An 18,542-nucleotide genomic window follows, 5' to 3' on the forward strand; every position below is an offset into this window, starting at 1 on the left:
AAATGCCTGCAGCAAGCAAGGGCTGGGGGCAGCTCTTTAAGGACTAGGAGTGCATTTGGAAGAGCAGCTAGAATGAATTTCTAATAGCCACAGCACTTTTACTGCATTGTAGATAATGCAATGAGAGCATTGCTTTCTGATAACATTTTTTATTTCCTTTTCACTAGCTGTGATTTTCCAGCTGTGGGAAGACTGCTGAGTGCATTCAGGTGGTTCTGATGGAACTGTGAAGGGTTTATTTTGTTTTCAGTGTGTGTCAGTGGGGGACTCTGGTCTTCCCTTTGCAACATGATGATTTTAAGTGACATCCTTCAGCCTATTCTTAGGGACAAAACAATTAAAAGACTTACAAAGAAAACAAGAAAACAGTTGGCTCAAAAGAACCAAAATATTTTCCTGTCATACAACAGGGAGGTTTTAACATAAGAATATATGCATACACATATTCACATATATAAACATAAGAATATATATATATTTTTTTTTCAAATATAAGTAGGGTCTGGGTAGCTTCAGAAAGGGAACTAGGAGGGAATTTAGTAAGGAAATAATTTATATTTGCATCTGTCAGTGTGCCATTCTCAAGGACCATTATACTTAATACAGATAAGAGTTGCTTTCAGTGTTTTCAATGTTTCCATATGCTTCTAATGGATCAATTGGTTACTGTAAGTCAATGATAAAACAAATGGAATCCTGGATTGAGTATTGATATTAAAAAAAAAAAAACTCTTATGGAAGCAATTTAATTTCCAGCATTCTGCCAACTGAGTAATGTCAGTACATACCAAATACAAAGTCAAAATAATTTAAAAGTATTATTTGCCTCTTAGGCTAATTTTATAATGCAGCTATCTTTTGTCTATGATAATTTCTATACAGCTACTTACAGGCTTGTCCCTGTCCACTGTATACAAGACTATATGATTTTTTATGGATGGCACAAAACCATGTGGGGAGGTTATACATTCATTTACCTGACCTTTATGGTTCACAGCTTCTGATGAGAACTTTTAGAGAGGCACAACATTATTATATATTTCAAACATAATAATGTTTTCTTTTTATTTGTATTTTGACCTATTCACAGAATTCAATGCTTCATGACTTTGGTTTCATGAATTAATGCATCCTTGATGAAATTAATGGATCAAATGTAAAGACCTGAAAATTAGGGGAAAGACTTTTTTTTAATGTTTTTGTCTCTTGATACAAGGCAAAGGGTAATAGTTTACAACAAAAAGAGGGTAGATTCAGACATGACATAGAAGTATTGAGAGATTAGGGTGGTAAAACACTGGGAAAGGTTGCCCAGAGAAGTGGCAGATGCCTCCATTTGTGAAAACATTCAAGGCTGGGTTGGTTTGGTCTCTGAGCAACCTGATCTAGTCGATGACGTCCCTGCTTATTGCATGGGTTTGGAGTAGATGAACTCTAAACGTTCCTTCCAATCAAAACTATTTTATGATCCTGTGAAAATATTGTAATATTTCAATGAATAATAGTCTAGAGAAATAGATGAAAACATCTGGGTTTTCCCAATTTCCTCCGGTGGGAAGATTTCCAAAATGGAAATCCAAGCTTCTGGAAGTCTTCTGTTTAAATGAGTTGACATTGCATCTATGAGGGTGCCTTAAATACCATGATTCAGGTAATTATATATTTCTATAATTTTCATCATTTCTGACAAAAATGAACATTTATAAGAGATAATTTTTCAATAAGCTAAGAAAAAAACCCTTAAGATTAAAAGATAGTAATAAAGGAATTGATGAAAATTTCTTTTTTTTAATTATTACAGATTGCATGTGACCTTCACTACAAATCTACATTGAGTCTGCTGTAGTAATATGAGTATGCAAAGATTCATTTCTGTCCTGTCCTATTTTCTCTTGAGCTACAATGACAGGTAAAATGAAATGCATATTTAAATATTTAAGCACATAAGAAATGTAAGACTTATTTATCTTCCTAAAGATAAATGTGACTTCCCCTCCCTGAGGTCACTGAAAACCTCTCCAATCCCCAGAGTGTTTCAGGGATGCTGGAGAGCTGCCTCACAATGACACCAGCACCCCTGGATCCATCTCATCTACTCCCATGGACACACGTGTCTGACTGGCTCAGAGGTCCCTGAATCCATCCCTTCTATTCCTGAAGGTTGAGGCAACATCTCCCTATCCCTCCTGGGTTATATATCCCAGTCATGGGATTGGGGATCATGATGTGTGATCCCATCTGAACATCCCACCCTGGTCCTCTTCCACATGGGGTGATGATCTGGGAAAACTCAGGGCTTGGTGACCAAGGTGTTCACCAAGAGTGACCTTCCTGCCTGCCCTTAAACAATCAGGTGCTGCACAGATCTGCCTGCTTCAGCTCTGACTGTGACATGGCTTAACTGCATAATATCATTGGACAACCCTGGGAATAGAGGATCATGCTAGAAGAAAAGCAAATCTCCCCTTAACTGATTGAAATGCTACTAAAAGTTCAGAAAAACCTAGTTAATTATTAGTCAAACAAACAAACAAATATCCTTTAAATTTCATAGCCTCCTTCACTGATCTTCCACATCCCATGAGTGTACTCAAACACATATAATAAAATAAAATAAAAATATCCATTGTTGACAAAATTCCTGTAAAATACTTAGTCATCTAAATTTCAAGACCAAAATGCACTCTAGAGAATTTATATTTTTCATACATCACCCAATTAAATTTCAAACTAGGAACTGTTCTTCTCTTATTGGAATAAATTACCTTGTCTACCTTTTACTATCCCCACATCTGATTTAAGATCATATCCCTGGAGAACAAGAACTGTTAAATCATCTTAATGCTTCATTGGGAATTAGTTATAATACCATATGAATGTGAACACTTAATTAATTAGATTTTTTCATCTGATGCAGTTGTCTTTGCCATTCTTTGCTAAGCCATCAACTGATCCTGTTTCACAGTTCATTCTTATCTTCAGTCTCACTGGCTAGGTCTAGATTTTGTACATCCTGCAGCATATTAATTTGTTATTGCTCCTTCTTAATTTGTACCTTCTGCTGTGTCAATAGCAACATACATAACAGCACAAACCTGCTTTGAGAAGAAGGTTGGACTACATCACCTCCAGGAGACCTCCTAATCTATGTTTGTCACCACTAATGGGGCTTAAAACACTATATAAACATCACAGGCTAATTCGTGGTCACAAAAATTTAATGCAGCTTTTCACTAATTAAATGACAGCTGTATCTAGGCAGACAAAGGCAGTAGGTAAACCATGCACTGGCCTATGGACCACAGGCTTTCCCTGCAGACTAAACACCATACCACAATTTAAGTAAAATGCCATAACACTATTAGACTAATATATTTATATATTAGACTATAGTCATAAGACTATTTATATGACTTTTTAAAGTGCTAGTATGGTGAAATCCTAGCAGTGCAATAATGTTGAGGAATATCATTCACAGAAACTAAGGGAAGTTTAAGAAAGATAATCTGTCTAAGTAAAGAATCATATCAGAAGAAAGCCAACAAAAAAACAAAGAAAAAGAAAGTGTAACCAAAAGGAAGAAGACGCAGGTCAATCTGTAGATTTTGAAAGAGTTTTAAAATGCCAGGAAATTAAAATACTTATGTAAAAGGTCAGCTGAAGTTTGAGTTCCAAAGTTTTAAGGGCTGGGCAATGTGATTTCCCACTGGATTAAAATTTATTTTCAATATACACCGTAAAGAGAGCTGCAATAATTCCTTTAACACCCTGTTTTACACATTGACACTAAAAACTCTGGAAGATTTCAACTCTGTTGATGATAATAGATATGACTGTCTCCTTCAATCTGTTTTTTTTTTTCCCCACCTATTCTCCAAAAATCAAAAGGGACAGAACATGTTGAGCAACAAGGAAGGGCCAGGGAATGTTTTCTGGCCCTTTGCAGATTGCATCAGCTGGTTCAGAAATGCTCCTGTTTGCAGTCAAGGGCAGGAACAGGACCTGCATTTCATCACCTACAGTATACACACACCACCACAGAGAACTAACTCCATCTGAATATGAAAATGTTGTAAGTGGTCCTTTCCAGGATTCTTGATCTGACTTGGAATTTTCAAAGCCTACCTCCACCTTTGATCAGTCATATGAAAACATCAGATTGAGTCATTTGTTTTGTTTTGTACAACTTTAAAGTGCCAATGTGACCCACACATTTCAAAGCAACACATCAGAACACTCAAACACACAACTCTGGGATCTGGCAACAAAGTGATTGCTGAAAATCACTGCCTCAAATGCTATAAACATCCTGTGACAAGTTCAGCTTTTGGTCCTGCTTTTATTTACCAATAAACAATTACACTGCATTCACTGCAATTGTTATCACTCATGCATTTGATACCAGTAGGAAATATCCTGAAGCAAGAAACCTTCCATTAAACTGATGAATCACCAGCTTTAGGGCTGAATTCTGATCTTTGATGTGGCATAAACTCAGCCTCCATGGGGAGACTTCAAGAACTGCTCTTTTGTGCAAATTTGCCTTCAAGGTAGGACTCTCCCCATTAGGAACAGTCTCATCTTTTTTAGGACACTGGCAACTACAGCTATCACTCTTGCCATTATTATTTCATAACTCTGTTTCACAGATAGGTAAGAGATATCTTTGGGGCAGTCATTTATTTCATTATCATGTATTTTTCATTTCAAGCTTGAACATACATTCATCTGGGAGAAGGGAAGACTTGCACAAATTTGAATAAAGGAATATAAACCTGACACCTACTTTTTTAATCATAATAGTTGAAAAAAAAAAAAAAAGAAAAGCAAAAAATAAAAGTAAGAATCTCTGCTTCCTGAGGCAATAGATCACTATAATTGCAATAGGAAGCTCAAAGAAATCCCTTTTTTCCCCCGTGGGCTGTACTCAAGCTTACCTGTAAGACCTTGAAATGGCAAGATCTGAATGTTTCCCAGTGATACTTGATAAAAGGAACACATTCCCCTTTAAACAATGCAAAAAAGTCCTGGTACTAAGGCAGACAAAGTCAATCATGCCCTCACTATCAGTTCCAATATTTCCAAAGAATGGCATCCAAATCACTCTCTCAGATAACACAGGATTCCTGATGTGAGAGAGAAATGAATTCAGCAAGAACACTCAAATTTTCCTAAAAAACCTGGAGGCCAAAATACCATGAAATTACTAATATTAGTAAGTCCTCTTGTATATAAAGCATGATGAACAATGAGAGGAAAGATAAAAACATAAAAATATGGTTTTCCTGCTTACTCACTCCTTCCCAAATATGAAAGATAAAATCCTGTGCATTGTCTTGTAACAGAATTAATTTCTATAACAGAACCTTCTATAACAGAAAGAAGTGTGTATTTTGGCCATAAATACTATTTTACTATACACCACAAAAGTAAATTAAATACATTTAAAAAAAGATAAAATATGGATCTACCTTGTCATGGCAGTTAATTTTAAAACATGTTCATTCAAATTAAACTATTTCAACATATGTACCACAGTATGTTCTATCTAGAATACACTAAGTTAGAAAATCTATGAATTTGTTGCATATTTGGGAAGCACAGGAAAGAGGCTTGGAATACTCTCAGCAACCAAAAAGTACAACAACTTGGAAGTTCTTTCTCAAAATAGAATGAGTAAAGGAGTCTGTGTGAATATATCAAATTTTCTGTCCTCATTTCATTAAATCTTAGGTTTATTATAAACTTTAAGTATTCATTCCAAGCAATACAGTCTAGTATCAAAAGCTATAGGTTCATTTTCAAGATTATATATATAATTAAAATTAAAATATAGCTGAAAAATATGACATTTACTACAGATTAGAAATTTTTGTTCTAATGAAACTTCTCTAAAGTTATCAAAATGTTACTTACACTGGGCCATCAGCAGTCCTACTCTCACAGTCGTTCATTATGAAAGATATCATTTACACCAGCACCGATTTCTTTCCCTCTCATGGTCTAGGTCAGTTTAAGAGCACATTTACCCTGTCAAAATGTGTCCTCTGTCTATATTAAAAAAAAAAAAAAAAGACAACCCCCCCCAAAAAACTAGGATAAGGCATTTCTCTGTGCAGCTAGTACCCATTACATTACAATGAGGAACCAGAACTAACAAAAACTCAATAGAATCCATGCCATATTTCTGAGAATCAGAGTACCTGGCACAGATGCAGCCCAAGTTCTCAAAAAATTCAAATTCAAAATATCTCCATCAAACACAACCCAATAAATATTTCAGTCTATTTACAGATTTAGTCACTAGCTCATTTTAGTATCATCATTCTCCAAGAATGTACAAATTTTGTCTAGAACAAACAGTAAATTATGTTTTCCAGTGACATTTTCACATGCCTAAATCCACCACATACCATCAAGAGATATGACAAACAGAAAATATAAGAAGTAGGTATGTAAATATGCATAAATATTCATTAATATGGGCTGGTAAAAAACCTTGGTAGATTCAGACAGAGAAGAAATTAAATCTAAAAATGGGTGCAACATAGACACATGAAGAAAAGCAATCATAAAAATAAGCTCTAAAGAGATATGCTGTGTGTACAACACCTACTTATTGGCACCTTCTTGCTTGGGTGTGCAAATCACAGTTATTGGTAGTGTTATCTAACGATTTTCTAATCTCTATGGCATAGACTTTGCCCATTTACTCATCATAAATGAGAAAAGCAGAAATTCTTTATGACTTATTTTAAAAATTTCTTCAGTATCAAAGCAGTAAAGGACAAAGAGAAGATGAAAAGAAATACAGCCCATCATAGCTGTGCCAGCAATGTCAAACCATATTGGTTGTCCTGCAATGAAAGCAGAGGGAATAAGGGACCTAAGGGAGATAAGGAAGTAAGCTGGTTACTCTTGCTGGGCTGCCCTATTGCAAAAGGAAACTAGATCCTCTACAGCTTAGCACTTAAGCTCATCCTAAATGATTTGAGACAAATTTCTTATTGAAAATGCATATCCTACACTGTCTATGAAATATTGGAAAGTTAGTAGCTTCAGCTCAGAATAAAACCTGATGCTTAGAAGCCCACCCTTAGCTAAACCCAGGTGGTAGGACATTGATGTGGTTATTTGTGTGCTGGCACCCAGACACAGTGAAAGCACAGAGACAGAACTACTCCTACATATGCAGATAAAAGGGAGCTTTATAAAGGTTTTATCTTATCAGAATCAGGTTTAAAAACCTTGAAAAGCCAGAGAAAATCTGTATCTGTTGGATGAGATGCAAAAGCATCATCTCAGGCCCTGTCCCAGCATCCTCTGTAGCATCATTAGGACCAGTCATTACTCAGTCTCACTTTTCAATCCAGCCACTGGCGGCTGCTGGGCTTGCAGAAATCTGGCATCACCCTTTCAGTCTCTAGAAGTCTTTTCTATACCTGTCACCTTTGAGACTGGACCACTGGAGTCCTCCATCTGCCCCATCTCTGCTCCTGATTCTCTTCCAGGCTGACCATATTCAGGTGCCATCTCCCCCTCAAGGGCTCCACCTGACCCAACAGAGCTCCTGAAACACTGGTGTACAGAGGACACTTTTATTTTCTGATGTCTGGCTATAAAATACACAAAATATCATACTTGTATAAATGAAATTATTCTGCAATTTTCAATGCTTGTGGCTGGAGGGAAGAAAAAAGCCAAAAAAACAGCATTTCTCTGATCAAATCCACAGTAGGTTCAGACTCGTTTACAAGTAAACCTGGGATATTTCATTAATATACTTCTTTTTACTAAATTAATCATAGGTGCACATATAAGCAGATTTTTCAACCTTGATACCATAAAGCAGTAGAAAAGGCAAGACTTGGCTATAAGCAGAGATCCACTAAACTTCCAAAGCCACTGTCAATGCCTTTTAAATCTCTAAGTGAGATTTCTTGGTAAGAAGCATTCCCACAAAGAGCATGCCTTTTAGATAACCATTCTGGTCTCTGCTTACTTCTGCCCAATATTTATTCTTCACTTCATATTTAAAAAAAAAAGAAAAAAAAAAAGAGAAAGTTGAGGGGTGGAAATTATTTTGCTTTCTAAAATGTTTGTTAAAACACACCATGGTTTTTCTGAGGAATTTACATTCAAAACCAGTTATCCTTTCATATTTTTACAATAGTTTTCAATTTGATGTAGATGTAATTTTTTCATCAGTATTTACAAAGCCACAACTTGATAGCTGTATTTATGCTGCAGTTTAAGCTTAAAGAGAGCTAATGTTTCACAAATTATTCCAAAATAACAAGGCATCACTGAATTAGGAAAAATTCCTAAATCATATGGCACAGATAGCTTATTGTTTCAAAAGATTTCTTCCTTCTTTATTATAAAGTAATAAAAATGTATTTGTTTTAAAATCAACCATAGGAATATTCTGGATTTTTGCCTCTAGTGGAACCCACACATGGACTCCTAGTCACATTCTGAATTCACACTTTGTGCAGATATTTGCTGTCCAAAGAGACCCATAATTGTAGAGCCTCCATGTTAGTCCAGTAAAAGAAAAGAAAAGATGCTGCTACCACTGAGTATGTGATCAATAATTGCACAAGGAGCACAGCTCTGTTAGCCATGACTGCAAGCCAGTGTGAGACTGCATGAAGGCAGTGTCCAATAAATCACTTGTGCTAACCAGGGACACAGCTCCTGCCAGGAGACACAACTGGCTGCTCCCAATTAATGCCCAGGGATTACAGGGAAACTGCAGACTTGCAGTGAAGTGTGGCTGGTTTCGTGTTAAAGACATTTCTTTATTTGTTTGACTTAGTTCTTTCCATCAAATCATTAAAAAAATCATTTCCTTAGGCTGTTGTAGCTTGTCCAGAAACAAGTTTATAAAACCATGACAAGAAATTAAACTAAAACATTTGGAAAAGGAGCAAGATGCAAAGAGGAAATGAGAGAAACATTAGGAAAGGAACTCAGGATATATGAAAATTAGGCAATTGAGCAATTCTGTGCACATTCAAGTTGTGGATTACTTGAATGTGACAGTGTTCACAGGGGTTCCTGGATGAGGCAAGAGACGAGAATGTTGACTCCATGTTGATTTATTATTTTATGATATATATACATTCTATTATAACTATACTAAAAGAATAGAAGGAAAGGTTTCCTCAGAAGGCTAGCTAAGAATAGAAATAAATTAATAACAAAGGTTTGTGTCTCAGACAGAGAGTCTAAGCTATCTGGTCTGTGGTTGGCCATTAATTGTAAACATTCAAGATGGCCCAATCACAGACACACTTGATGCATTCCACAGCAGCAGATAAGCATTGTTTACATTTTGTTTCTGAGGCCTCAGCTTCTCAGAAGGGAAAAAATCCTAAAGAAAAAGATTTTCACAAAAGATGTCTGCGACACTTGAATACAAGGAAACAGAAAAAAAAAAGTTTTAGAAATAAACTAGACATGAATGAAATTATTGGAAATAAAATGGAAACTAAAATAAAAGAAGAGGAAAGAATTGAGCAGTGAAACAAAATTACTACCAATAAGGTGGGGGTACAAAGGAAAAGATGAGAAAACGGGCAAGAAATATGAAAACTAATGGGAAAGAGCAGCTTAATGTGGCACTACTCAGTTGTCTATTGAAAGCACTGCAGCATTTGTCCAAATACAACAAGCTGTTGACACCTGCAAATTAAAGTGCACAAACAGGCTGCAATATATCAAGCTGAGAGGGTTCTTGGGAAAAGGACAGTGAATGAAAACCTGAGAGACCTATACTAAATTACAAGTTTGGCCATTATCTTCCTATAAGATATAAAAAATGGAAATATAATACCTCCTACCTTGTTGTGAGGATAAAACTCATTAATTATCATCAAGTGCTCACACATTACCTGGAGCACTGGGGGGGAGGGGGAAATAAGCAAGCAGAATATAATTGCTGTTGTAAGATAAAGAGTACAAAAGGTCTATTACTGATTGATGGACTGCAGGGTTACAAATTGATCATTTTATCTGAGAGACTGAGAAATCCAAAGGCCAGAGAATGATTGGCCTTCATGTGCTTCTTTATTTTTTTTTTTTTTTAAGTACAAACAAGCCCAGTCATTAGATTAGAAAAGGCCAATATAGACAGCAGATGAAAAATGAGAGAAGGATCTCCTGAATGTGGTATGGGAATGGGAAGAAGGAAAGGAAACTGTCCTACAGTATTTAAACATACACCAGAAACATACACAGAATTCAAGAGGACTGCTCTTCTGAAAAGGCTGTAATATTCAAAGGATGAGTGGAGACAAATAAAAACTGGCAGGTAAGACCTGTGAGATTGATTTCTTCTGATCCTTCAGCATCCAAAAGATCTAAAAGGATCTGTTACAGGGACCTGTTCACAGAGAAACACACACCTAGAAATGATTCAGTTCAGATAACCTTAGACATCTGTCTCAAAACAAGCTGAACAGCTCCCTAGAGGTACCCACAGTGATTAGTTTAGATGTCTAATTTTAATAAATTAATTTCTGCTACTAATTATTCTTGATTGTACTCAAAGATAAATACAATATCATTTCCTGTGAATAAATGAAGGCTTACAGCATGGGAGAGGAAAAAAGTGTGGACTTGTTAGACACAGAAAGGAATGGATTGTAAACACAGTTTTACTAACCAGTGCTTCAGAGATGATTTTATTGAATTTTCTAAATATATAAAGAAAAAAGCTGTCTAAAGCATCTTTTTCTCAGGAGAAGGGAAGAATCTGTGGTGTTTACATAGTTGAGATCTAGATGAAGGTCTTCTCAAAAAAAAAATCACTATAAGATCACTTCTCAACAATAAACATTATTATAAACTTCATTCTAATGAATGTTCAGAAAGACATAAAAAAGAAATAAAACGGAAACAGAAATAAAGGAGTATATTTGCTGTAACAAACTTTGTTTGTTTTGGTGTGTGTGTGTGTGTACTTTTTTATTGAAGGGAAATAAATGTCCTGAAGAAAATAAAATATAAAAATAAAAACCAAAGACTAAACTCTGAAATAGTATTTCCTCTCCTGCCTTGCTGAACAGATTTGTATTTTGGTTGTAGAAGTAGTAATCTGAAGACCTGTCCCAGTACTACTTAATCATAACAGATATACCACATTTTTTACTTCACACCACAATCTAAAATTACTATCTGGTATATTGAGATTAAAAATCCAATATTTCAGCTTTGTAATTCTGTTTCCAGAGAAGATTAGCACCTGCCATCCAGTGAATTTAATGAGAACAGAATAATATATCTCAAAATTAGGTTACTTCTAATGAATTTTACTGAAACCACGCAAACTTTAAAACTCAGGACAGTAGTTTGTGGTATCTGAAATGAGGTACTCATAACTGTATATAACCATATAAAATAGTTCTGCTTGACATGATCTATGTACCTTCTTTAATTGCCTTACAGCAGAAGCATCCATTAAATAGTGATGCCATCAATCTCTGAAGTATACTTGATTAAAAAGTGCAAATGAAGCATGCTGGCAATTCTGATTAATACATTTACAACATTTTTCTATGGTCTTATAAATTAAATCTATAATGAAGACAAGCAGTTGTATTATCTCCAGTGAAGGTGAGGATAGCTTATATTGTCTCCAGAACACATAAAGACTTTTAACAGTTAAAGGTAGATAGGAGATTTCAACCTTTTTAAAGTAAGAGTTTTAGTAAACCAGGAATTGAAGTATCATACATTTAGTCTAAATCTTTTGATTGGATTTTCAGTTTTCCCAAATCTTATTACAGTCACATAAATGATCACAATGTGAATGAAAATAATTATTCGGTAACATTTCACATCTTTCCCTCCTCATGTAAAAGATTTATTACAAAGAATAGAGAAAAACACCACATAATCTTGGAAAATAAGGCCAGAAAATGATTCCTTCAAAGTGAACTGAATTATTTACATTTATCATTTTGATTCTCCAATCCTATAATTATGATTTCATTACGTTTCAAAAAGTGAATTATACTGCTGTCAGGATCTTCATTGTCCCAGCACATTTTCTGCCTGACCAGTAATTCAAACTGTATGAAAGGAGACAGACTTTGAGAATTAAAACATAAAATATTGTCTGGCTCTTGAGGAAGCTTTTAAAGACATTTTGAAGTTTCTTGCTTTTTTTGCTTCTGCCCAATCTTTAAATGATATTCTTAAAGTTTCATTAATGTTTTCATTCCCCTAATTTTCTGAGATTACAGGCAACGAAATTAAATGAAACATATTACTTACATCATTCTGATCATCTTTTGCATTGTAATAGATTATATCATTATTCTGTAAGAGAAAGAAAAGTAATTGTTAGTTTGAAAGCAGAGAATAAACTTAGGTAGCAATAATCTCTACTATTGCAAGATACATTTTGAACTAAACCACCAGTTCTTTATGTATTCTCTTTGAAACATGGCAAACTCTGATCTTTGCTTGCTCTCTGTTGCATGCACAATTTCCCATGCTCGTGCTAAACTTCATTCATTTAACTCATTTAATGCTCCTTCCGTGGGAGGCTGCATAAGTCACTCAAAACACAGCTAGAAAAGTACAGATAACATTGGACAAACTCCAGAGCTCATAAAAGGCTTCCATGAGCTGTTTCTGTCACAGACATGTGACTTTCCCTGTGCAATTAGGGGGTTTATGCCCCGTGACATCCAGCAGGCAGCAGATACAGCCAGGCACGGGCTTTGCTAAGTGGGGTAAGTGTTTGCTGTACACATGTTTATTGTTGCATTCACCTCCCACTGCGAAAATAAATCTGTGAAAATACATCACAGGGGAGTCTGGCTGGTGAAGTGCACAGCAGCTCCTGGCAGCTCTGTGGAAACACTGTACCATGGAATTCAAGCAAAGCATAGAGGGAGAAGATTGCTCATTCCCATTCTAAAATCAGTCAGAAATTCCATTCAGTGGTAACTTCTATAGTTTGCTGAAAACTGGGGTACGTCCTATGGAATACAGGTTTTGTGGTTTTTTTCATGTTTAAATATTACTGAACCATTTAAAAACCTTGTAAGATTTAGGTTCACTGGAGTAGCTTTTCACCAAATAAATTGCTGCGATGTGCCCAAAGTTTTTTAAATAAAATAAATTTTAAGTGCATTTCTGTATGAAACAGAGACATGTATGAACAGTCTTTTTAATTACCTTTACTGATTTTGAATAAATAAAGAAAAAGAAAAGTTATATTTCTTCATATCCAGCAGTGTGCTTGAAATAGGTGATTGCTGTTGACCTCCAAAAATTATCTTTTTTTTTCAGATCTCTTTATGGTAATATCTTTTATGTATATAAATAAAAAGTTAAAAACAACAAAGTGTTTTCTTTTATAAATACCAACAGGAGAGAATGATTTCAGTAGTCATTCTTCAAGCGGATAAGCCAACAACAATTTTTACTTTCACTAAAAAAGTATGACATGTATTACAAAGTAATGCAGTTCATCTTTAAAAATGATCATTTTACTCACTCCATAAATAATGACATCATTTATTCTCCTTTTTGACCTTTTAGAAAGTCAAACATGAAATATATTACAGATGAGCTAAATGCCATTTTGAGGTAAGTGCTATTAACATGAATTCATCCTTTTCCCTCAAAATGAACTTTTCCACTTTTCCATCAAGACACTTTTCTATCCATAGGTCAGTTGGTTGAATATTTGTATCTGGATATCAAAGCCAGACCTCCAGGCATTACAGACACAGGAAGAAATTCTTTTCATCATTAAAGACTGAAGCTAATTGCTTATTCACTTGATTGTTGCAAGGAAAAGGCCACATAATGTTTGTGGAAGTCTTTAAGTAAGTCAGAAGAGGCAAAGGTTCCATTTTCTTTGGTTCCTCTTCACTTTGTAAATTGCTATGTACAAAATAACTGTTCTGTAAATAAAGTGATTGGTTCAAAAGCCCCTCTGATTCCTTAGCAGGCAACATTTGAAGCTGCAAAGGATGCAGCCACAAATATTAACACAAGTGTTTTCATGACATGATAATCTGTTCAGTTAAAAAAAAAAAAAAAAATTTCCACATTTTATTTACTGCAACTCTCATCCCTAGAAGGTTTTGTGCAGGAAAAATGAGAGCAGGAAAAGCAATGCAGACATAATTAACTGGCTATATTGGTTTTGTTTACAGCTTTTGTTTTTAGAATGAACATTTTCATAAAATACAATTTCTATTAGGCCCTCTCTTGTATTGACTCTCATCTAGACATGAGTTTATTTCCTGAGTCCCTCTCTACTGCTCTTGCTTATCCTGCTATCAAATCATTATTGTATAGGATTTTTAACACTGTCATCAACAGACAAAACTCTCTTCATGTACTTCCACAAAATGACTCTTTATTTTCCTTGTCTTATATTTTTATTTATCTGTTTAAATTTTTCAAAGCTGTCACAGCTTTACTATTTATCTATACTGGACTGAACAGCATTTTTTAAATCACCTTTTAGAATAACATTTCAGGAACATGACATATTTACAAGTTAATGAAAATAAACACTTCCTGCCCAAATGACTTAGATATTTTTTGTAAGGTTATTCATATCTTGTTGTCCATTACCCTGCCTGGAGATATTACCTATATAATGAATAAACTGACACTGACATTGGACATATCTCACTACTCTTAATATAGAAAATATGAGATACCCAGTGCTACAACACACTGAATGCTGTATGGTTCACAAATTAGATTCATGGATCACTCAGATCTTTAGAGGACAATTTTTCATCATTTAACCACTTCCAGTTGGCAAGAACAAATTGCTTTGTTGCTGGCTCTCAAGCGAGTAGTTTAGTTATTTATTAACTTCTTGACACAACAAATTTGAATCTTCCCACTGCTGCACACTTCTGGCACCAAGTAATACTGCAAACTTGGTCAGCAAACTGAAGGTAGAGTGTAAATAGCCTAGATTTTTATTTTTGTTCTTTATCCAGTAATTCTGTGCAAAAGAGAGGGTAAAGACCCACTTTTACTTCTGTTCACCAATGAAGGGATTTAGTAATGCAGTCCTGAAGCTGAACTTATAAAAGAATGACTTTGAAAGACCATATGCATATAGGAAAAACTGTAGTGTAGTATCAATATATGATTTTATGGTTTTCACCATCTTTAGTTCCCCTTTCAAAGCAAAAATTTTTAGTATCTGCAAAAGACATCAGGAAAGCCAGATAAAAATTACATTAAGGACAAGGTCATAAATGTTTTATTTTTGATTCTTACTATTTTCTATTCTTTCCTAATCTTAGTTTTTCTTCCATGCTTTCACTGACAGCATTGTCTGTTGAAGTGAGATTATTCCACTGTCTTTAAATTGCTTTTCATTTCAATAGCCCTCTGTTTTCCAGCTTGAGGTATAAAACAATTCAAATGTGTAACATTACATATTGGGTACTATCAATAAATGCTTAAATTTCAGCCCACAGAATCTGAAGCTGGTGGTCTCTATAATCTCTGTGTCTAGAGAAGAAAAGTGTGGGAAAACTTTGGCTTTCAGAAAATCTGCAGATGAAATTTAAGCCCACACCAACACTAACTTACACTCATATTTTGTTTCTCTTCAGAGCAAGTTCACAGACAGTCCATTGATTCAGCACATAAATGCCTAAGGTCAGCTCAGGATTACATGGATGAAGCTGCAGTTGGCTTTTCATCTCAGGAAACTGCTTTTTACAATCTAGTTCTTTCAAGAACAACAAGGGGTTACATTGCAACAGAACAGATGGACACTACAGATAATTATGTATTGCAAAAATTGCAATAGCATATCTATGTCATTTTGCTGGTAGGAAATGTACCTCCTCCTTTACCAAGTGCCAAAAGGAAAGCTCCTGGTCATTGCTGCCATGTGGTGGTGTCTACAGGAACATCTCCTCTCCAAATCTTAGGCTAGAATTCCAAGAACTGTACATGCAGTTTGTGCTCCACCAACCAGTGTAAAGATTCATTTTAAGTCTTTTTCAGCAGACATCCAATGCAGTCTTTTTAGAAATGCTGCTTTCATGGAAGCTGTGGTTAAAATTATATAAAACCTCAGATCTATCTGTGGGCTTCCTAGAGACCCTACAGGACCCAGGGCCCATGATGCAGCCTAAAATGGTGTTAGGCCTACAGGGGAGATTGGCTTGAAATCAATTACAGAACCTTATGAGACTCTATAATGAACCACAAGAAAACAAATAGATTATATATTAAAAAAAAGGGGCGGGGAGGGAAAAAGGCTTTCTGCATCTTTTCACATTGTAAGAAATTAATATAATGTATTAATTTTGACAGATGTCACATTTACCCTTTTTTCCTTAAAAGCTGCATTTCCAGAATTGTAGGTAAAATGTTAAAGTAAAAAAATTACACTTTTTGCTATTACAGAGACACTAGAAAATAATGAACTCCCTCAGAAAATAAAACAGAAGAGCTTCAGTTAAAGGTTTCTACAACTCAAAGATTTTCTTCAGCAAACCCCTGGAAGCAAACTTAAAATTATTGTATCAGATTCTATTTCAAATACATATTACTGCATAATTATAACTACACACTTTAAAATCTGAAATTACAACCAAATATGTTTATTTGGATTTTGTTTTAAAACAGGATACTTCCCACAACTTCTAAGTATTTTACCCAAGAAGTTCTAAAGGACCCAAAGTGAGTCAATGTAAAAATGCTGCTCTATATTGCAGATAATCTGCAAGTAGTGAGGATTCTTTTAGTTTGGAGGTAAGAGGTAGAGAAAGAAATCAAAATCAGGGAGAAACCAAACCATATAGCAAATAAAAGTCTGATCTTGACTCTTCAGTTGTAACAAAAAAGGTCTTAAAATTACAGATAGAAATTTGGTCAACATTTTAAAATCATATTAGTCCCACACACTTGGTAAAGACATACTTATTAGTGAAAAAACTGGGAGTCCTTTTGTTTAGCATAAAGCAATAATAATAATAATACTGGTCCATTTCACTCTTTAGGCAGACCAAAGGAAATGAATGTAAATGCCTACAAATTCTAAAAAAGCATTTCATGAAGTGTTGGCAAAACATCCATTTTAATTAAAAAAAAAAAAAATTTTGCATCCCCTTGAATAAAGAAATTTATTTAAAAAGTTCACTCTAATACCTTTGGGGTAATTAAGGTTTAAACCCATCCTTAGAAATTCTATGAAAAATAATCCAGGCAGTTTTAATTTAATCCCTTATACAGTCTGACATGCAGTTTAAGGCACAATAAACACCTCAGAAAAGAAAGCTAAATATGGCCTACCACACATAAAAAATTACATCTGTTTCTAAATAGGATAATGTCAGGGAATAAAAGCCTGCAAACAGGGGAAAAAAAAGAAAGAATGTCAACTACTCCTATCTCTTTTGTTACAGCTTTGTGATTTTACAGAAGTGAAATGACACATATAAAATAAGTAGCTTAGCTGCTAATAACTTCTTTTTTCCCTTCAGTATCCATATGCAAAAATACTGATTTGTCACTTATCCTTAAAGTGAACAAAATTTCAGGCAATACAGTAAACCAGTTGCAATCATAATTACAGTGTATGGATGCAATTACAGTGCCTGTGTGCTTTAAGAAATTGTAAATTCGTTTAAAACAGGAAGACTAGACATAGAATCAAGATATTTTAAAAATAAAATTATTAAAGTAAAAAAATAAAATTGTGAAATAATAATCTATCAAGAAATATGTCGCTATCTTACCCAAAATATGGACAAATGAGTCACTCGGGTTAGACATTTTTCCTCCTAACTTGATTTGATTAAATAACTGCTTTGTCAGAATATTAAATTTCATACACTAATTAAAACCTTCCAGGTCTGCACTATAATTTATGATAAGCCTTTTTCATCAGATTTGTGTAAAGGACTTTTCTCAAGACTCCACTGAGACTAATAATTGAAATGAAAAGATGAAGGTGAAGATTACAGGAAATAACATAAAGGAGCATTAAAGGTACTGCACATTGGCATAGACTATTCTTTCTTTTAAATGGTGAGAAAGATCAACTTTTTCAGCATTCATTTACAGGTAATTCCTTCACTGAAATTATCAACCCAGAAACCTTCAAAATTTACTGTCAGCTTTCATGAGGGGCTCACCTGATCATTCACAGCTGCATCAGAGTGATAAATAAATAATAATTTATCAATCACCTGCATGCTCAACAGCAGGACTAAAACATAAAAACCTCATTTCAAAAGATGTTAGGTAAGTGTAATGCACACATCCAGAATCCAGATAAAAATACACTACAGGAAAGATATTCTTTGAAGCCCTTGACATGGATTCTGAGGATTTTTGATCTGAGATTTGATCCACAGATTACAGCATTGATGGTGGTCAGGTTTTAGGCATCTGAGTTAAAAACTGAGATCTTGGAAGAGTGTGTTGAGGTCTAAACTTGGAAGAAAATTTGAAATACCTGAGACTCCACCATAAATATTCTCCAGGTATCTCACATCCCACAGCCCAGGCGGGGCCCT

General features: G+C 34.8%; 1 protein-coding gene across 3 annotated transcripts in view; it reads right to left on the reverse strand.

The window, feature by feature from the left end:
* The window catches only part of CACNA2D1 (calcium voltage-gated channel auxiliary subunit alpha2delta 1), a 367,656-nt gene that overhangs the window by 158,023 nt on the left and 191,091 nt on the right, over positions 1 to 18,542 (reverse strand). For all 3 annotated transcript variants that reach the window (XM_071424021.1, XM_071424020.1, XM_071424022.1), the window contains exon 5: positions 12,286 to 12,330. In XM_071424021.1, the coding sequence (XP_071280122.1) occupies positions 12,286 to 12,330 (45 nt within the window). The remainder of the gene's footprint in view (positions 1 to 12,285; positions 12,331 to 18,542) is intronic.

Source organism: Agelaius tricolor, unplaced genomic scaffold (assembly GCF_023055355.1).
Source record: "Agelaius tricolor isolate 1412-34295 unplaced genomic scaffold, bAgeTri1.0.p SCAF_3, whole genome shotgun sequence".
Classification (NCBI taxonomy): domain Eukaryota; kingdom Metazoa; phylum Chordata; class Aves; order Passeriformes; family Icteridae; genus Agelaius; species Agelaius tricolor.